The sequence below is a fragment of the Dendropsophus ebraccatus genome, chromosome 4 (assembly GCF_027789765.1).
Source record: "Dendropsophus ebraccatus isolate aDenEbr1 chromosome 4, aDenEbr1.pat, whole genome shotgun sequence".
Lineage (NCBI taxonomy): Eukaryota > Metazoa > Chordata > Amphibia > Anura > Hylidae > Dendropsophus > Dendropsophus ebraccatus.
The window spans coordinates 28,521,170-28,543,086 of NC_091457.1; the positions used below are offsets into that span (position 1 = coordinate 28,521,170).

At 47.0% G+C, this 21,917-nt stretch overlaps 1 protein-coding gene across 6 annotated transcripts in view; it reads right to left on the reverse strand.

The window, feature by feature from the left end:
* Positions 1-21,917, reverse strand: part of AMBRA1 (autophagy and beclin 1 regulator 1) — a 97,689-nt gene that overhangs the window by 21,261 nt on the left and 54,511 nt on the right. For 5 of the 6 annotated variants that reach the window (XM_069965353.1, XM_069965354.1, XM_069965356.1 and 2 more), the window contains 5 exons: positions 15,325-15,423; positions 15,022-15,122; positions 1,192-1,302; positions 921-1,109; positions 695-849 (listed from right to left, as the gene is read on the reverse strand). In XM_069965353.1, coding sequence (XP_069821454.1) covers positions 695-849; positions 921-1,109; positions 1,192-1,302; positions 15,022-15,122; positions 15,325-15,423 — 655 coding nt within the window. The remainder of the gene's footprint in view (positions 1-694; positions 850-920; positions 1,110-1,191; positions 1,303-15,021; positions 15,123-15,324; positions 15,424-21,917) is intronic. The other variant, XM_069965355.1, reaches the window with a different exon arrangement.

Below are 21,917 nucleotides of genomic sequence, written 5' to 3' on the forward strand. Positions count from 1 at the left end.
AGAGGAGGCAGCAGAGACCAATGTGTCAGACTGGAAAGAATATACCATTTCCTGCAGGACATACAGCAGCTAATAAGTACCGGAAGTGGCACTTTCTGGCACCAGTAGATAGACTGTTCAGGACAATAATTGTTTAGTGTAATAGCGCATGCTGAAAGATAACGATCAGCCGGCATGCACAATGTTGGTTGATCGTGGTCTCCCTGCTCACTGTCTGTGTGTGCAATAACACCGGCAACAATCCGGGAACAATGGGGAAGTGGGGAAAAAAAAAAATGGGATAGTGCAGGGGTAATCTTTAAAGGAGGATCCCAAGATTTAAAGTTACCACATGTAGCGTGCATGCTACCGCATGATCCAGTCACTCTCTAGCCTATTACCGAACATGGACAAGTACTGTATTCAGCATGTTCAGAGGTCCCATAGAGGATGAATGGAGCAGCGGCTGAGCATGGGCAATGACACTCTGTTCACTATCATAATCAATGGTGGTCCCAGAAGTCAGAAAATTCATTTTACTAGATGCCATCCCACAAAAGGACAATTCGCAAGGTGGGACAGCTCTGTAGTGAAACATGCCACTGACAATGGTGAGGGACGTGGCTTACGGACACCACAAACAATATATCAGACCACTCAAAGACCACATATCCTACAAACATAGGGACCCCCTAAAGAAATGAAAAGAACTCACTCTCATAGAAGTCTCTCCTCCATGTGGTTTCTGGAGTCGGAAGACTTGAGCCACCATATGCTCTGTGGAAGGGTGCAGGAGGATCCTGCGCGAGGCCAGGCCCACCATGACGTATCGGCCCATAGGGGACAAACTCACAGAGATGGCGTTGGGACCTGAAATAAGAAACGTCACTGTGAAAAGACCAAGAACATTTAACAAGTGATCAATGAAGTCTAAAACATACCAAAACGCTTGGTGAACAGGATCTCTCCCAGGTTGTGTGGGGCCAAGGAATAGACGGCCAAAATGCCCTCGTCGGGGAAACCTCGCTGGCTGCTTGGTATGAAGGCGGCAAGGAGCTGCCCATCGGCAGAGATGTCACAACTGGCGTCATTGTAGATCTTGCAGTTCTGAACAAGCACGTTCGCAGTGGCTGCAGGAATACAAAGTGTAAAACTGTAAAAAAAAGACAGAAAACATACAAATGGGGGCAATCCCCAATGAAGGCCACATACCATTGCTGATCTCTGGTAAATCATATTTGGTAAAGTCCCACCACTGCAATCTGTAGGTTGTGTTTGCAATGTTACTGGCCACAGCAGACTGCCCATCTCCGATCACAGCACCTGCAGGAGGAGATGGCAGAACAGTAAGTATCGTGACAATGTACTACACCAAAAATACTCAATACTACAGATGGCTGTAGGAGAAAAGGAACTTGCAAGTTTACATTTTTCCTTTCATTTGTAAAGTGTAAGTCACTTATTTTTGATCGGTTAGGGTCTGGGTGTTCAGACGCCACTGATCTTTTGAGCTTCTCTATCTGGATCGCTGGGCTCGATTAAGTCCTTGAAGCCAGACTTCTGCCGTAAGGAAATAGTCACATGTCCACATAGTGAACATGCATCAGTAGCGCTCAGTGTCTTTAAATGAGCACTACATTGAAGATCGCAATCTGTGCCACAAACTCGGGCTCGCACCAGGACCTGCCTGTTTTTCCTTTGCGATACGGAATCGTGGCCCTGTACACACGTACGGATGTGTAAACAGGGCCATTGGAATACATTAGTCCTATGTTCTGGCCGCAGTTGCAGACCCACAACAGACAGAGCCACAGACATGTGAATAGGGCCTAAGGAGGAAAAGGAAAAAAAGGAAGCACTTAGCAGATTGCTTCTCCCAGCAACCAGTAGGGTGTCTGAACACCCAGAACCCAACTAATCAAACCTTCTGACACGTCTCTGTGACGTCAAAGGTTCTTGCAGAAGACAGGAACAGCACAGAACAGAACAGAACAGAGTCCATGATACCTTCCAAGGAAAGCCAATCAGCCTTTAGCTAAGCACTTCTACCCCTTCTTTTTAGCTATTGCCAGGGGTCTCACCACCCACACCTCCATTGATCAAAACTTTTTACCTTTCAAAAGTTAAAACTTTTTTCTCTTTAGAAAAAAAGAGTATAAAAAAAGGCCCATCAATTGGAAAGCTCACGATCTGGTAGAATTTTAGTGATGAGGGATTGTCTAGAAGGGTGCACCTTTTTAAAGGAGATAGTCCAAAAGTATCCATGGTCATCCCTGTTTCATTGGAGGGAGGGGGGGGTCTATCACTGATCTAAAGCAGTGTTTCCCAATCATGCCAAAAAATGCTGAGAATTGTAGTTTTCCAACAGCTGAAGAGCCACAGGTTGGGGATGAATGATCTAAAGTTTCCATAGACTTTAGTGGATCTTAAAAAGAAAAATAATTGATGCACTTTCTAAGTAACACCTTGCAAGAACCAATCTATCCTAACATATTTAGCCATACCTTTGTATGAACATAGTATAGGAATAATTCTCATGCGGGAGCTATGAAAGGGTTACCCCAAGCCTATATCATGTCACTTTTAGAAGATTACTCAGGAGTTTCATGCCCTGAAAACTCTGAAAGGGAGCAGACGGGTAGACGGTGGGGTCAGTGGAACATCTCCCATACAGCCTTTCAAAACGTGGCCTGGGGCTTGTACACTCCAGGAGTTGGTTAATGGAGAGGAAGTGGACAATTTGAGCAGACGAGACTTCCTAATGCAGGTCCCATTAGGCCGTCTTCACACTCCACAAATCTAGAACTGTCCCCACGAGGCTGATGGCTCATTAGGGAAACTTATTTGCAGCGTTCGGAGCTAGACAAAAGCCGGGCGCTCAAAATGGAGATGGTTAATGGAGAGAGATTGTGCGCCGCCGCTGCTGCCGTCCTGTCATTTATGAGAGTAAACTAATTACTGTTCTACTTTTCGTTTACAGGACCCTAGAGAAGCAATAAGGCTGCTGTCAGGTCATAGCCTTGGCCACGGCTGGACTATCACTGCCTTCAATGTGCTCCAGTAGAAACTTAGAAAGTCGACTGAGGCCTGCGACCGTACAGAGTACTGAGGCCTGCGACCGTACAGAGTACTGAGGCCTGCGACCGTACAGAGTACTGAGGCCTGCGACCGTACAGAGTACTGAGGCCTGCGACCGTACAGAGTACTGAGGCCCTCGACCGCACAGAGTACTGATGCCCTCGACCGCACAGAGTACTGAGGCCCTCGACCGCACAGAGTACTGAGGCCCTCGACCGCACAGAGTACTAAGGCCTGCGACCGCACAAAGTACTAAGGCCTGCGACCGCACAAAGTACTAATGCCTGCGACCGCACAAAGTACTAAAGCCTGCGACCGCACAAAGTACTAAGGCCTGCGACCGCACAAAGTACTAAGGCCTGCGACTAGGGCTGGGAGATTAATCAAATTAATTCAGTTCGCCTAGAATTTGAAAATTTATTTTATTTCCTTTGAAAATCGTAAATCCGATTTAAAAAAAAAAAAAAAAAAAAAAGTATAATATATAAATATATATACATACATTCACACACACACGCAGTACAGACCAAAAGTTTGGACACACCTTCTCAAAGAGTTTTCTGTATTTTCATGACTTTGAAAATTGTAAATTCACACTGAAGGCATCAAAACTATGAATTAACATGTGGAATTAGATACTTAACAAAAAAGTGTGAAACTGAAAATATGTCTTATATTGTAGGTTCTTCAAAGTAGCCGCCATTTGCTTTGATTCCTGCTTTGCACTCTTGGCATTCTCTTGATGAGCTTCAAGCGGTAGTCACTGAGAGTTCCCAGAGATGCTTAGCACTTGTTGGCCCTTTTGCCTTGTGGTCCAGCTCACCCCAAACCATCTTGTAGCACCCCATCACTCTCCTTCTTGGTCAAATAGCCCTTACACAGCCTGGAGGTGTGTTTGGGGTCATTATCCTGTTGAAAAATAAATGCTGGTCCAATTAAACACAAACCAGATGGAATAGCATGCCGCTGCAAGATGCTGTGGTAGCCATGCTGGTTTAGTTTGTCTTCAATTTTTAATAAATCTCCAACAGTGTCACCAGCAAAGCACCCCCACACCATCACACCTCCTCCTCCATGCTTCACGGTGGGAACCAGGCATGTAGAGTCCATCCGTTCACCTTTTCTGCGTCGCACAAAGACACAGTGGTTGGAACCAAAGATCTCAAATTTGGACTCATCAGACCAAAGCACAGATTTCCAATGGTCTGATGTCCATTCCTTGTGTTCTTTAGCCCAAACAAGTCTCTTCTGCTTGTTGCCTGTGCTTAGCAGTGGTTTCCTGGCAGCTATTTTACCATGAAGGCCTGCTGCACACAGTCTCCTCTTACCAGTTGTTGTAGAGATGTGTCTGCTGCTAGAACTCTGTGTGGCATTGACCTGCCACACAGGTGCTGTTAAAGGGGTACTCCAGCGGGGGGGTGGGGGGGCTTTTTCCCGATCTGGCCGGGGAGGAGGTGGCTGAGGGCAACGACGTCCACTCACCTCCCCGGTTCCAGTAACGGGTCCCGTATCGCGGCGCTACGGTCCCCGCTGCCCGTCCGCTTCCTGGTCTCTGACGCGGGCTCGAGACGTGACGTTTCAAGTCCGCTCAGCCAGTCGGTGAGGGAGGTGGGATCCCGCCTCAGTCACTGACTGGCTGAGCGGACTTGAAACGTCTCGAGTACGCGTCAGAGATCAGGAAGCGGACGGGCAGCGGGGACCGGAGCGCCGCGATACGGGACCCGCCGCTGGAATCGGGGAGGTAAGTGGAAGTCGTTGCTCTCAGCCACCTCCTCCCCGGCCAGATCGGAAAAAAGCCTCCCCTGCCGGAGTACCCCTTTAACCTTCAATTTCTGAGGCTGGTGACTCGGATGAACTCTTGGTCTTCCTTTCCAGGGGCGGTCCTCATGTGACCTAGTTTCTTTGTAGCGGTCGATGGTTTTTGCACTTGGGGACACTTTCAAAAAAAGTTTTCCCAATTTTTTGGACCCACTGACCTTCATTTCTTAAAGTAATGATGGCCACTGGTTTTTCTATACTTAGCTGCTTTTTTTTCTTGCCATAATACAAATTCTAACAGTCTATTCAGTCGGACTATCAGCTGTGTATCCACCTGACTTCTGCACAACACAACTGATGGCCCCAACACCATTTATAAGGCAAGAAATCCCACTTACTACACCAGACAGGGGACATACCTGTGAAGTGAAAAACATTTCCGGTGACTACCTCATGAAGCTCATCAAAAGAATGCCAAGAATGTGCAAAGCAGTAATCAAGCAAAAGGTGGCTAATTCCATGTGTGTAAATTAATAGTTTTGATGCAGTCAGTGTGAAACTACAATTTTCATAGTCATGAAAATACAGAAAACTCTTTGAATGAGAAGGTGTGTCCAAACTTTTGGTCTGTACTGATAAAAAAATTTAAATATAAATTATTATATATATATATATATATATATATATATATATATAAATAATAACAATTGTTTGCTCCCCCTTCCGGGTGTTGCTCAGTCACTCCGTCCAATTCACCAATGGACCACTCACACAGCCACTGTGCAGGACTCCAAAAAGAACTCCAAGAACCTCATGAGCACCTTTCTTGGACGTTTATTTACACTAGATCTAACAATGAGTGACGCGTTTGGGTGTCAGACTAACACCTTTATTAAGCTCCTATATACAACAATAACAACTTTCACTCCACTATCTGTGTATTACTATGTAATTTATGCTATTGTATACAGGAGCTTTATAAAGGTGTGAGTCCGACACCCAAACTAGTCGCTCTGGTCTACTATTACACTAACCGATTATCGTCCGTAACGGTCGGTATCAGCCGAATACGGACGATAATCGATTTGTGTAATAGAGCCTTAAGAGATCAGATACCAAGTACAATGTGACATGTTAACTTTAACCCCTTAAGGACAGCGCCTGAAATGGCCTTAAGGACAGAGACAAATTTTATGAATATGACCAGTGTCACTTTATTCATTAATAACTTCGGGATGCTTTTACCTATCCGGCTGATTCTGAGATTGTTTTCTCGTGACATATTGTACTTAACATTTCTGGTAAAATGGAGTCGATACTCATAACGAATCTTTATGAAAAACAAAAAAAATAATGTGAAAAATTTTGAAAAAAATGCATTTTTCCAACTTTGAAACCTTTCTGCTTATACAGAAAATGGTTATGCCACATAAATTATATATTAAATAGCATTAGCAACATGTCTACTTTATGTTGGCGGCATTTATTAAACTATATTTAATTTTTTTTTAGACAATAGGAAGCTTAAAACATTAGCAGCAATTTTCCAAATTTTCTGTAAAATTTCAAAATCAGATATTTTTAGGGACTTGTTCAGGTTTAGGCTGGGTTCACACTACGTATATTTCAGGCAGTATTTGGTCCTCATGTCAGGTCCTCATAGCAACCAAAACCAGGAGTGGATTGAAAACACAGAAAGGATCTGTTCACACAATGTTGAAATTGAGTGGATGGCCGCCATATAACAGTAAATAACGGCCATTATTTCAATACCACAGCCGTTGTTTTAAAATAACAGCAAATATTTGCCATTAAATGATGGCCATCCACTCAATTACAACATTATGTGAACAGATCCTTTCTGTGTTTTCAATCCACTCCTGGTTTTGGTTGCTATACAGCCTCACAAATACAGCCTCAAATATACATAGTGTGAACCCAGCCTCAAAGTGTATTTGAGGGGCCTGTATGTTAGAAGGCCTCACAAAGCACCCCATTTCAGAAACTGCACCCCCCAAACTCTGCAAATGCACATCCAGAAAGTTTTTTAACCCTTTAGGGGAATCACAGAAATAAAAGCGAAGTGTGTAAGAAATTTGAAAATTTTTATTTTCTGTGCAGAGATTTTATTGTAATCCAATATCTTTCATAATGATAAATCTATTACCAGAGAAATGCACCCCAATATTTATTGCCCCGTTTCTGCAGTTTATATAAATACCCCATATGTGGCCCTATTGTGCTATTTGACGCAACCACAAGCCTCAGATATAAGGGAGCGCCTAGTGAATTTCAACGCCTCCGTTATATTTGGTCATTTTTGACCGTACCACTTCAGGTTGGCAGAGGCTCTGGGGTGCCAAAACCTAAAAAACACCCCTAAAGTGACACCATTTAGAAAACTGCACCCCTTAAGGAATGTAACAAGGGATGCGGTGAGCATTTGGACCCCACAGGTGCTTCGCAGATTTTCAGAACAATGTGGTGTAAAAAAGGAAAAGTTCTATTTTTTACACTAAAATGTTGTTCTAGCCTTCAATTTTCATTTTTACAAGGGGATAAAAGAAAAAAAAAAAAAACACCAAACATGTAGCGCAGTTTCTCCCGAGTACGGAAATACCCCACATGTGGACATAAAGTGCCAAGCGGGCGCAGGACGAGCCTCCAAAGGGAAGGAGCGCCAATTGGCTTTTGGAAGCTGGATTTCACTGGAATGGATTTCAAGGGCCATGTCGCATTTACAGACCCCTCGTGCTGCCAAGACACTGGAAACCCCCCACAAGTGACCCCATTCTGGAAACTACACCCCTCAAGGAATCTAACAAGGAGTGCAGTAAGTATATGGACCCCACTGGTGACGGGCACAAATATGGAACAATGTGACGTGAAAGGGAAACATTTTTTCACTTTCACGGCACAAATGTGCCCCTCATCAAGGGGTCCATATGCTCACTGCACCCCTTGTTAGATTCCCTGAGGGGTGTAGTTTCCAGAATGGGGTCACTTGTGGGGGGTTTCCAGTGTTTTGGCAGCACGAGGGCTCTGTAAATGCGACATGGCGTTCATCATCCATTCTTGCCACATCCAGCCTGCAAAATCCAAATGGCGCTCTTTCCCTTCGGAGGCTTGCCCTGCGCCCACATGGCACTTTATGTCCACATGTGGGGTATTTACGGACTCAGGGGGAATTGCTCTACACATTTTGTGTGTTTTTTTTCTCTGTTAACCCCTTGTGAAAATGAAAAATTTAAGGCTAAACCAACATTATAGTGTAAAAAATGTTATATTTCATTTTCATGCCATATTGTTCCACATTTGTGCTAGTCACCAGTGGGGTCCATAAGCTCACTACAACCCTTGTTACATTCCCTGGGGGGTGTAGTTTCCATAATGGGGTCACTTGTGGGGGGTTCAACTGTCTTGGCAACACAGGGGCCTTTTAAATGCAACATGGCCCCTCGAAATCCATTCCAGCCAAATCCAGCCTCAAAAAGCCAAATGGCGCACCTTCCCTTTGGAGGCTTACCCTGCACCCGCATGGCGCTTTATGTCCACATGTGGGGTATTTCCGTACTCAGGGGAAATTGCTCTACACATTGTGTTTTTTTTTTATCTTTTAACCCCTTGTGAAAATGAAAAAATCAAGACAAGATCAATGATTTAGTGTAAAGATTAAACATTTTTTACACTAAATGTTGGTCTAGCCTTGATTTTACGAAAATACCCCACATATGGACATAATGTGCCATATGCCCAGAGGGCAAGCCACCAAAGGGACAGAGCGCCATTTAGAGGCTGGAATGGAGGATGGAGGCCATGTCGCAATTAAAAAGCTCCTGTGCTGCCAGTAGAAACCCCCCACAAGTGACTCCATTATGGAAACTACACCCCATAAGGAATCCAACAAGGGGGTACAGTGAGCATATGGACCCCACTGGTGACGGGCACATAAGTGGAACATGTGCCATAAAAATAAAAAATACATTTTTTTCATTTTCACGGCCCAAATGTGGCCGTCACCAGGGGGCCATATCCCGGCTGCACCCCTTGTTAGATTCCTTATGGGGTGTAGTTTCCAGAATGGGGTCACTTGTGGGGGGTTTCTACTGTCCTGGCCGCACAGAGGCTTTGTAATTGCATCATGGTATCCTCTAATGGGAATGGCGGCCATACCTATTTAGCTGGGGAAAATGGACAATTATTAATTTATTTGGGGGTATTAGGCCAATTATTAGTTTATAAGGTTAAAAATGACAGGTGTCTATCAAATTCAACCTGTGTTGATCCAGCGGAAGGCAAAAAACCCTCGTGAGGTAGACAACAGTAGCCTCATCACAGGGGAAAAATTCCTTCCTGACTCCATAATGGCAATTAGAATAATCCCTGGATCAACGTGACCCCTGAAATAGGAATAAGGGAAAGAATTTAGATAATTTAGAACTCCGATGACGTGTGGTGCGCCTTGAAGCGATCCTGTATGCAGAGGCCGGGGGGGATCAGGACAGGTGTCACACTGGAAAATGGTGTCCTTCCTGATCCCCCTGTTACGCCACACTCTGCACTTCATCTGGGGTCTCCCTTTCTCCAGTGTGGGGGACGTCACCTGGAAAATGTTGCCCAGAAGCGCTGGGTTCGCTCCATGGCTGCTAAATATTAGGGCTCTATTACTGCTTCTGATATTTTCGGATCGTGCCGCAAGCTACAGTAGCTCGGGCAGCAAGGGACCGGAAGAGGGGGTGCTGGTATAAAAGTTATCCCCGTACGGGTGGTAACCTTTATCCAGCAGTGGGAAGATCAGTTCCCGAACGATCTCCCCACTAATTTGGAGGATGGGGGGGGGCATCTGGGGGCTGGATTCGGGTGTCCCTTCCTTCATACACTCTAAGGGTACGACACACTGCGGAATGGCAAAGGATAACCCTTTGTGCATTCCGCAGCTGGCACCCGCCGGTGGACTGATGGAGGCGCGCGTCTCAGCTCGTGTCACACTCCATTCTATGCACAGGCGGATTCTGCCCTCTGTCCAAAGAATGAACGTGTTCATTCTTTGGACGGACGATGGAATCTGCCCGTGCATAGAATGGAGTCTATGACACGGGTGGAGACGCGCGCCTCCATCAGTCCACCGGCGGGTGCCAGCTGCGGAATGCACAAAGGGTTATCCTTCGCCATTCCGCAGTGTGCACGTACCCTAAATCTGTAAGTGTACCCTGAGATACTCTCACAGTTTGTAGAATTTCACGCCATACCGTGATCTCTTATTGGGACGGTACTGGCGGAAAATACGTGTCTGGGGGGGCAGCGTACGCTACGCTATCCCCAGACACGTCACTGGATGATGAGGATGAATGGAGGAAAGAAGGATCCCCCCATTCATCCTCACTGGCTGTTTCGGTGTCAGAGGCAATAATAACGTATGCGTCCGACACTGAAAACACCTTGGGGGCCATCTTTATACGGGGATTAGTATATGGGATATGTAAATGTGTAGTGGTGTAGTGTAAAACTTTATTCCATGTAGTGTAGTGTAGTGTAGTGTTTTTTACGTGTTTTTTTGACAGTAAGAAAAAATATCCCTACGCCAAGAAAGGAGCTGCTGATAAATACCGCACTTATGTGCGGCACTTATCAGCAGACAGTGGCGGTAGAATATAGGGGGGAAAAAACGCCCCTACGCCAAAAAGGAGGAGTTGCTGATCAGCGGCGCACTTACATGCGATGCCGATCAGCACTCAGCGGCGTTAGGGCGCAAAAAAAAGAAAAAAAAAATTGGGGAAAAAAATTAAAAAATCTTTTTAACCCAAAGCAACTGATCAGTGAATGATATTCACTGATCAGCCGCTAGGGGGCAGTAGAGCGACGCTGCCGGAGATTGACGAGACCCGCCGAAGCAGAGGACCCGAGCGTTTCCGAAGATTTCCGACGCTGGACGACCGAACCCGGAAGTGAAGCGAGTCCCGACGCCCAGATCAGGTGAGTATGGTACACCTGCACCACACACACCTGTTCTGCACCCCTCAGCTATATAGCTGGGGGGTGCAGAACCCGGCAAAACTGTTTTTTTACAGTTTGATTGCCATGATGAAAGGCCGGTACTGGCCGACCTATCACGGCGATCGTGGGGGTGGCATCGGTGCCATCTTTCTCCAGTACACTAATGGCGATTGGTGCTATCTCGGACAGCACCAATCGCCATTGCTTTCCAAAGCCAAAGCTGTTTTTAGCTGCTATATGCTGATCTGTATTGATCAGCATATAGCAGCGATCGTCGGCACGGGAGGGGTTAATCACCCCCCGTGCCAGTGAGCAGAGATGGCCTGCTATACATTATAGCAGGCCATCTTCCCCGACCGCTGTGTGAGAACACACAGCGATCGGGGAAACATCGGGCATAAGTATACGCCCGTTTGCGTTAAAGCCCACCCTGCGGGGGCGTATACTTACGCCCGATGTCGTTAAGGGGTTAATTATCAGGATAATTACTGAAATCAATAAACTATTGGGGAGAAAGAAATTTCAAAAGCACTGTAGGAGCACTATAGCACACGAAAGCATTAAAAAAAAAAAAAATCTATATCCCCCATTATGTATGAGTGAGCCAGCTACAGACCTGTACCATCACAGCAGTCCCACCAGTCATTTATGTTATTGACCCACGTAAAGACTTGAGAGCAGGACAGCTAGCCAGGGGGCAAAGATACTTTTTTACACATTACTGCTTTATACCTAATTATCCAGCTAATAAGCTGAGACATCTGACCTCCCCCACCCACGTCTCCCCCTCCTGCGTGAAAATGTAATGGTCAGCTAGCAGTAAAGGGCGAAAAGTCCCCAGACGTTATTCAAAGCTGGCTTATATTACTGCGAGAGTCGCTGCACATCATAGAAAATAAGTGAACCTTAAATGGTTTTCTAGGAAGCGTATAAATAACTTTAATATCCTTTAATTTCCTTTATGATTTAGCCTATGAAAGTGGTGCTCAGGGACTGTACGAAGAGGGGTGTTGGTATTGTGGAGATAACTGGCCCACAATAGCCATCAATGTTTATGGAGTCCTCTTAGTTCCATGATGAAAAGAGAAAGGGTTAGTGTCTTAAATTGTCACTCACTGCCTCCAAGATACCCCTCTTTGGGTGTATTAAAGGGATTTTCCAGGAAAACCCAATGTGTGCATACTTACCCTGGCACTGCAAGCCAGAAAGCAAGCAGACACAGGTTGGGTTGTTTAAAGGGGTTATATCCAGCGCTAGAAAATCCTGCCCACTTTCTTCCAGAGACAGCACCACTCTCGTCTCCGGTTTGGGTGGGGTTTTGTTAGGGTCCATTTACACAGAAAGATTATCTGACAGATTATCTGCCAAAGATTTAAAGCCAAAAGCCAGGAATGGATTTGAAAAGAGGAGAAATCTCAGGCTTTCCTTTATGACCTGGTCTCTGTTTATAGTACATTCCGGGCTTTGGCTTTAAATCTTTGGCAGATAATCTTTCTGTGTAAATGGACCCTGTTTTATTGAAGTGAATAGAGCTTAATTGCAACCTGAACTGGACACTAAAGTGGTGCTGTCTCTGGAAGAAAGTGGCCATGTTTTTTGTAGCGCTGCTAGGTCCCCCATGATCATAAGGATGGAGTAAATCGGTCCCCTAAATGCAACTGCATAGCCAGAGCTTCATTTATCCTCTATGGGGAATTCAAACACTCCCAAGCATATGATTGGCAGGGCTCCTATTAGGGAGACCTCTTCTGGCAACTTTGTTATCCTGTGAACATCCCTAAAGGGCCCTTTAAACAGGCCGATTATTGTGTAAAAAAATCGTTAAAAGTCGTCCGAATCTTCTGGTATAAACACAGCAACAATCAAACGACGATCAAAAATACATTTGTATGGCACTGATCGAATCTTCTGAGCTTACCTCAAAATCTTTATTAATCGTTCACAAGTCTTTCAGCGATTTGTCGGTATGTGTAAAAGGACAATAAAGCAACACATCCACAGAGATATCTCAAGATAGGGGTAAATAAGCTGATCGGTAGGAGTCACTCGTGGACCCCTTCTGACCAAGAGAAGAGAAGAAAACTGCACCCTGAATGTATAGAGCTGCACCATGTATGCATGGCCAGAGATCCATTCATTTCAATGGGGCTTCCAAGCGCTGGGATTCATTCTTGTCCTCATTCGGGGTCCCTGCAGTCAGACCCCCAATAATCAGCTTCTTATGCCCTATCCTGTGGATAGGAAATAACTTTGTGAGGTGGAAATACCCCTTGAAGTCCTTGGCCTTTACTTAACTCCCTGAAAGCGCTGCCATAAAGCGAGGAGTCTATTGTATCTGGTACGGAGCCTTCCATCCAGAACTACATAGGTTAACATGTACACATCTGCTGCCTGACCCGGCACTGACAACCGCTGCAGATATGACATTTCAGAGAGACGACGAGGCTGACGGCTCATCTGCGGGGAGATTCATTTCCAAATTATCTTCCGAAAACAATTCTGCGGCTGATTTAATGCTCAATCGACTATTAAATGGCAGGGAAGATCATGCAAACAGCCCCCCTGCAGCGGTGGAATAAAGAGACGACACACAGAGCCGAGCCAAGGAGGACACCATACTCCATAGGTCCAGTTGTCACGACTGGTGAATGGTTTGTGACTGAAGGACGTATATGAGGCCTCCCGAGGGGGACGGAAATGTCGCAACAGGTGACATGGGGACAGGCGTCAAGTGAAGGGCCAAATGTAAACGTATTGCAGCTTTTAGACATACAAGCGGTGAACACAAGTCTTCCTCTAAGGATGATGCCGCTTTAATCACCCCCCCCCATGGAATTGAAGTCAGTTACTACGGCAACAAGGAAGAAGGGAGGGGGGGGGGGGGGATTCGGTAACCTGGGCATTAAGTATTGCATACTCAGGACTTAGGACAGCACAGAGAAGCGTCCTGCTCATATTAAAGCTTTCAAGGGTAGCATCCAGCTGCATGGGCTCCCGTGTTGTCATGGCAACCAAATGGCTGGTTTGCTTTCCCTTGTTAGAGCGAGAGGTAATTGGGTTAATTATCCCCTCACGGAAAGGTTTCCTGATGCGCCATTCGAGGGGGGTCATCGGAATAACTAAGGCGGCATCTGCTGTAAATATCTTTTATGACTTCTGAATTCCCTTAGAGAAAACACCTTATGAAAAATCCCGGGACAGCGCGGAGCTGGCGGGGGATTCAGTGAATGGAAGTTGATGAAGGGAATAGGATTCTGGGCAAAGCAAGGCCATAAAATACACCAGCAAATTGCAATGGGTAAAGCAAAAAAAAAAAAAAAAAAGCAATGAGATGGTACAGATGTAAAAGTTAAAGGGGTTGCCTTTTGGTAACTTTATATATTGCTGCTGGTATATATAAAACAAGAGCTTATCTTCACCTGGTGTCCTGTTGTGGTGTCCCCCTCTTCGTCTCAGGAGTGACAGCCTGTGGTGCTGTCCCTTCTCAGTCAGTGATTGGCTGATTGGGCTGTCACTTCTGAGAAAAGTTTGCTTCAGAAGTTAGTGCGCAATACTGAAACAGGACACCGGTGGAGTGTGAGGTAAGGATAGGCTCTTTATTGTTATCTGTATACCAGCAGCAAGATTTCCAACCCCTTTAAGAATTTAAAGAGACCAATCAGATTTTGACAAGGTCAACTCTTTGCGTGGAGAGCGGTGGGAGCGGACACTATGGGTCACTGAGGCAGACGGGATTTCGCGGCAAAGAGCTCCACCACGGAATTCCGCCAATGTTACTCAGTGTGAACATAACCTTTGGATGCAGTCCTTAGGGTATCAAATGCAGCACGCTCGGGTTCGGACCTGGGTTCCTAGACGAGATATATAGGAGTGGATATTGGGCCCAATAAGGGTCAATTTACACGTGAAGATTACCCGACAGATTATCTGACAGATTTGAAGCCAAAGCCAGGAATGGATGTGAAAAGATGAAAAATCTCAATCTTTCCTTTATGACCTGATCTCTGGTTATAGTCTGTTTCTGGCTTTGGTTTCAAATCTTTGGCAGATAATCTGTTAGAAAATCTGTGTAAATGGACTAACTGGGCGTGGTTGTAGATTGTAAACCAGCACCTATCACAGCGGTTGGCATTTATTTATAGATGGGTTTGTCTGCTAGAGTAGAACAGGACAAAGTAGAAAAAAAAAAATACAGGATGATATTGCCCTCACCTGCCAATACTCTGTTGACAGAGGAGTGTGTTGCTAATCCTGGCTGACCCCGCTCATGAAATATTCCAGCATATGGAAGGTATTCAGGCAGTAGAAACCTCCTGCAATGAGAGGAAAGAGGACAAGAATAAAAGGCAAAGTCAGTAAAAAGCAAGGGGAACATAACACAGGAAGGGTGAAACTTCTCATGGGATCAGAGAAGGGGAGGGGGAGAGAAGAAGAAGTAGCGATGGGAGGATAAAGGAAGAAAATTAAGCAAAAACATAAAACCTTAGACTGTAGCATTAGAAGGAGTCACTATACCTGGGAACAAAGCGGCCCAATGACGGGGCTGACATACGAGCATTTCTAGTAGTTCTGTGGCGAGATCGGTCCCCATTATCCCTGCGGGAGGAATAAAGACTTTATTTACATTAATAAAGTGGAGATCAGTAATGTAAAGATTACCAATGCAGATGTCAGGAAGCGTAGGGCTATCAGGTCACGGCTATGAAGTGCCGCGCTACTGTATGGGAGCCTGGCTCTGCACCCTGGGGGGAAGCTTTGACCTGATACTGCTTAGGCTACATGTGCACATGGTTAAAGGATTTTACAGGATTAGAAAAATTGCCATGACTGCCTGTGTGTGGCCGGTTTTCTATTCGTTCTCTGTGAGGTTTCTGAATATTGTTCAGCAATGCTTAGAAGGCCCAATGAATGGCGTGCTGGCTGCATGTGTGATGTGCATTGTTCATTCCACATATAAATCAGATACAGGCCATTTTGCTCTCCCTGGCTTGGCTACATTGATTCCAATGCCCCAAAGTGGCACTTAAGCAGTTAAGGATGCACTGGAATATGGGAAAAGCTATTTCTGTTCACAAAGGATCTGCAGGTGCACAGACACAAAGATGATACTTCCTTCCTTCTGTAAAGAGACGGCAGCCACTGGGAGCTGCTGAGCCAGGAGAAAGGACTTTTCCTAAACTGTGTCAGCACCCTGCGGTCTACAGATCACAGCTCCTCTCCGACAGTACCCTGTGCAATGTTCTGACAGCAGAGGTCTCGTCTCCACTCATGTCTAAGAAGTGTGCAAAAAAATCACATATAAACGTGATCACAAGGGCTGCAACATGACTGCCGTCCACAACCAGTGGCCCAGCATTAAGAATAGCTCAAATTACAAAGGGAACTGACTACCAGGATCCTGGGGCTGGCTCAGGGCAGGTTAGGAACCCTGGGATTCTCTTAAAGGGGTTATCCAACGCTACAAAAACATGGCCACTTTTCCCCGGACTGTTGTCTCCAGTTTGGGTGGGGATGAGAAACACAGTCCCATTGAAGTAAATGGAGCTTAATTGCAAACCGCACCTGAACTGGAGACAAGAGAGGGGGAAAAGTGGTCATGTTTTTGTAGCACTGGATAACCCCTTTAAATCTTTCACCGTATATGCCATGAAAATCTCCTGACAAATACAGCAAACATATATGCCTAGCACCTACAAATGTCACCTGAACACATGGAAAAACCCAATGCCGCTCCCATCATGGGCTATAGACGGGCTTGGTGCGTACTCTGAACATGTCCAAAGTGGTAAGCATTGTCCTTTCATTAGGATTAAAGGGGTTATCCAGTGCTACAAAAACATGGCCACTTTCTTTCAGAGACAACACGACTGTCTCCAGTTCAGGTACGGTTTACAATTAAGCTCCATTCACTTCAATGTAACTGAGCAGCAAAAACCCACCCAATCTGGAGACAAGAGTGGTGCTGTCTCTGGAAGAAAGTGGCATTGTTCTTGTAGCGCTGGATAAACCCTTTAAGATTTGCACTGATGCTATGTGTTAGGGTGTCATTGGGCGAAAAATTGTTAGATCATTCAAGCAATAATTTTTCCCTGTTTGTTCATGTGTAGATGAGGCTAGAAAGATATGAGAGGCGCCCTAGGGCAATATCATAAAGGACATAGGCAGCAAAAATGGTAAGAGTACAACACCTGAGAACGCTATCAGTGGAGATAGAAGGGGGACGCAGCGCAGCCAGTCAGTCAGTCAGTCAGTCCAGGGTCCTAAGCCACAGGATCGAGGACGTGAGTAGGCAGGATAGTGTCACAGCCTCAGAACCAGTTACGGCGCTGACCGTCACCGGTCAAAGATCATATAAACAGTTTAATTGTCTCATTTTAGGGCCTTCAGGGGTGTAGACAATTAAACTACTGTTGCTTACATGATCTTTGACCTGTGCCGTTCAGCGCCCTAACTGGTCCTCCTCGCCCTGTCCTCGGTAAGTTCCAAGGCTGTGACACTATCCTGTGTTTGTTCATGTGTCGTTGATCTCATCTCTTGAGCTGACAATTAAATCGCCGTTAATCGTTTGCAAATCTTATGGTGTTTGTACACATGGTTATCATGATCATTCATATATGCACTAGACTAGTTTACGAACAATAATAACGATGATAACTAACGGCTATCGCTCTGTGTCTTAGGGTGAATGATTTCAGGTCATTCACAGAAGCACACGTTTGCGATGTTTGCTCCGATTAGCAGTAACCTAAAAAAAAAAAAAATAGATTTGTCTAATAGGACCCTTATACTATGATCTGTACATCCAATCCTAGTCTCTGGTTACTGAAAAAGAAAGATCAGTCTCTCTTTGTGGCTCCTATAAGCCGTGCTTTTATACAGGATATGCCATAAATGTCTGATAGATGTCCCACCTCTAGGATCCACACCCAAAACATAGGTTTACCTGCACTCAGTCTTAGTGATATGACTATAGGCAGAGATTGAACAAAGATGGCTGCTATTATGGTAGCAGTATAACTCCTCTAGAAATGATATAAGGAAATTACAGAAGCACACTGCAAACTCTGCTGTTTTAGTAACCTCTCCCCCTCTGTTCCTTCTTGACAGTGGCCTCACCAGACAGGACAGGGTCCTCAGTTTTGGAGAAGGGCACTGTCAGGTTACTGATTATAGATTAGGATTATGATTATAGAGAAACATCTCAATTTGTTATGAGTCTTAGTAGTTAATTCAGGTTGGACCTGCATCTATTAGACAAATATAACATACCTGTGAATATGCCTTAAAGTGTCACTGTCGGTTGAATTTTTTATGCAGAAGTCAATAGTACAGGCAATTTTAATAAACGTTGTAATTGGGTTTATTATCCGAAAAATGCATTTTTATTATGAAAAAGCAGTTTGAAGCTCTCCCCCCGCCTTCATGGTTCTCTTATGGGGAGGGGTTGAGAGAGATGAGGCAGCAAAACAGAACAACAAAGAGTTAATTTACAGCTACATCACGGCAATCTCCTCTGAAGTCAGCACTGACCTCTGAATAGCGACTTTCACACAGGTCCCACTGTGTAATCCTTTGTTCTCTGCTCTCTGCTGGCGACTAGATGTAAAAGAGTCGCGATTTCCTGATAATGAGCAGTGAATGAGAGAGGAGGGAGGGGGGGACCTAGGGAAAGTCTTTTTAAATGCAGATAATGGCATATTTGCCAAATAAACCCAATTACAAAGTTTCTTACAATCACCTGGACTATTGATTTCTGAAGGAAAAAATAAAAAATACGACAGTGACACTTTAACCCCTTAGTGACCGCCGATACGGCTTTCTACGGCGGTCACTAATGGGCCTTATTCTGCTGCCATCAGCTTTTTACGGCGATGGCAGAGAATAAGGCTGCGGGGCCGGGACGGCCCCCACCCCATCCCCCCGGCTACCGGAGGTAGCTGAGGGGTTGGGGCAGTGTGTGAGGTCCGTCCCGGCCCCCCCCCCTTACCGACGATCGCCGCTATTAACGTTATAGCGGCGGCCGTCGGTAAAGAGGATTACCGGTGCCGCCGCCACCTTTCATCTCCCCCCGCCGTGAATCTACGGCGGGGGGAGATGAAATAAGTGTATATCAGACCCCAGATCAGACCCCCCTAGTGCCCCGATAATTAACCCCCCTCCCCCGGCGGCCATCATTTCCAAGATGGCCGCCGCCATCGCTGTGAACCGACTAACGTCGGTTCACAGCGATTAAAAAGTTAAAATGAATGAAAGCCCCATGCTCTCCGCCACCGGAGGTAGCGGAGAGCATGGGGCAGTCATCGGGGACCCCCCTGTGGGGTCCCGGTACAAGCGATCAGCGGTATATACTATATACCGCTGATCGCTTGTACCATGTGCTCCCGGCACTTTTTATCCCCTGTCACCATAAATGATTGGTGACAGGGGATAAAAAGTGATGTCCCCCCACCCCCCAAGTCGCCCCCCACCCCCCCTGTCACCCCCGTCCCCGAGTCACCCTCCCTTCCCCATATACTCACCGGATCCACGGAGCTCCTTCCTCCTCGACGTCCTGGCTGGTTATGAAGTGCGCATGCGCTTCACAACCAGCCAAGCTCTGAAAATTTAAAGTGACAGAGACCAATTTGGTCTCTGTCACTGAACTATGATTACTGTGATAGAAAATATCACAGTAATCATAGTAATACAGTGAAAATGAATGTATAAAGTACAAAAAGTGACAAACATACAAAAAAATAAAACACACACTTTTTATTATAGTAATAAATGCAGTTTACTCCCAAATTACCCCTAACCCCTCCCCAGATTACCCGTAACCACCGCACGTTGCCCGTAACCACCGCACGTTGCCCGTAACCACCGCACGTTGCCCGTAACCACCGCACGTTGCCCGTAACCACCGCACGTTGCCCGTAACCACCGCACGTTGCCCGTAACCACCGCAAATTGCCAGTGACCCCCTCCAGATTGCCCGTAACCACCCCAAATTACATGTACCCACCCCAGGTTACCTATAAGCACTTCAGTTTATCAGTAACAATCCCAGATTGTCTGTAACCCTTCCAGGTCGCACATAACCCCCCAGGTTCCCCGTAATCATGCCAGATTACATGTAACCCCCCCCAGATTGCACGTAACCACCGCGCGTTGCCTCTGACCACGCCACGATGCCTCTGACCACGCCACGTCGCCTCTGACCACGCCACGTCGCCTCTGACCACGCCACGTCGCCTCTGACCACGCCACGTCGCCTCTGACCACGCCACGTCGCCTCTGACCACGCCACGTCGCCTCTGACCACGCCACGTCGCCTCTGACCACGCCACGTCGCCTCTGACCACGCCACGTCGCCTCTGACCACGCCACGTCGCCTCTGACCACGCCACGTCGCCTCTGACCACGCCACGTCGCCTCTGACCACGCCACGTCGCCTCTGACCACGCCACGTCGCCTCTGACCACGCCACGTCGCCTCTGACCACGCCACGTCGCCTCTGACCACGCCACGTCGCCTCTGACCACGCCACGTCGCCTCTGACCACGCCACGTCGCCTCTGACCACGCCACGTCGCCTCTGACCACGCCACGTCGCCTCTGACCACGCCACGTCGCCTCTGACCACCGCACGTCGCCTCTGACCACCGCACGTCGCCTCTGACCACCGCACGTCGCCTCTGACCACCGCACGTCGCCTCTGACCACCGCACGTCGCCTCTGACCACCGCACGTCGCCTCTGACCACCGCACGTCGCCTCTGACCACCGCACGTCGCCTCTGACCACCCCAAATTGCCAATGACCCCCTCCAGATTGCGGTGCCCATGTCAGATTACAGGTACCCACCCCAGATTGCCTATAAGAACTTCAGTTTATCCATAACCACCCCACATTGCCCGTAACCACCCCACGTTGCCCGTAACCACCCCAGATTGTCTGTAAGCACAGCAGGTTGCCCGTAACCAGCCCACGTTGCCTGTAACCACCCCAGATTGTCTGTAAGCACAGCAGGTTGCCCGTAACCAGCCCACGTTGCCTGTAACCACCCCAGATTGTCTGTAAGCACTGCAGGTTGCCCGTAACCACCCCACGTTGCCCGTATCCACCCCAGATTGTCTGTAAGCACTGCAGGTTGCCCGTAACCACCCCACGTTTCCCGTAACTATCCCAGATTGTCTGTAAGCACAGCAGGTTGCCCGTAACCAGCCCACGTTGCCCGTTACCAGCCCACGTTGCCCGTAACCAGCCCACGTTGCCCGTAACCAGCCCACGTTGCCCGTAACCAGCCCACGTTGCCCGTAACCAGCCCACGTTGCCCGTAACCAGCCCACGTTGCCCGTAACCAGCCCACGTTGCCCGTAACCAGCCCACGTTGCCTGTAACCAGCCCACGTTGCCTGTAACCAGCCCACGTTGCCTGTAACCACCCCACGTTGCCTGTAACCACCCCACGTTGCCTGTAACCACCCCACGTTGCCTGTAACCACCCCACGTTGCCTGTAACCACCCCACGTTGCCTGTAACCACCCCACGTTGCCTGTAACCACCCCACGTTGCCTGTAACCACCCCACGTTGCCGTAACCACAGCAGGTTGCCCGTGACCACCACACGTTGCCCGTGACCACCACACGATGCCCGTAACCACCCCGCGTTGCCTGTAACCACCCCACGTTGCCTGTAACCACAGCAGGTTGCCCGTGACCACCCCATGTTGTCCGTAACCACCCCAGATTACCTGTAACCACCTCAGGTTGCCCATAACCACCCCTGGTTGCCCGTAACCACCCCACATTACCTGTAATTTCATTTTTTTTATTTTATTTTAGTAACTGCGCTATTCTAATAACCATTACTAGCTGCGGTTTTGCTCCTGTAAATTGGCGCTCCTTCCCTTCTGAGCCCTGCTGTGTGCCCATACAGTGGTTTATGCCCACATATGAGGTACCTTTTTACTCAGGAGAACCTGCGTTACAGATTTTGGGGTGAATTTTCTCTCCTGTTCCTCGTCAAATTGAGAAATTTCAAACTAAACCAACATATTATTGGAAAAATTCGAGTTTTTCATTTTTACTGGCCAATTTTGAATACTTTCCTCTAATACCTGTGGGGTAAA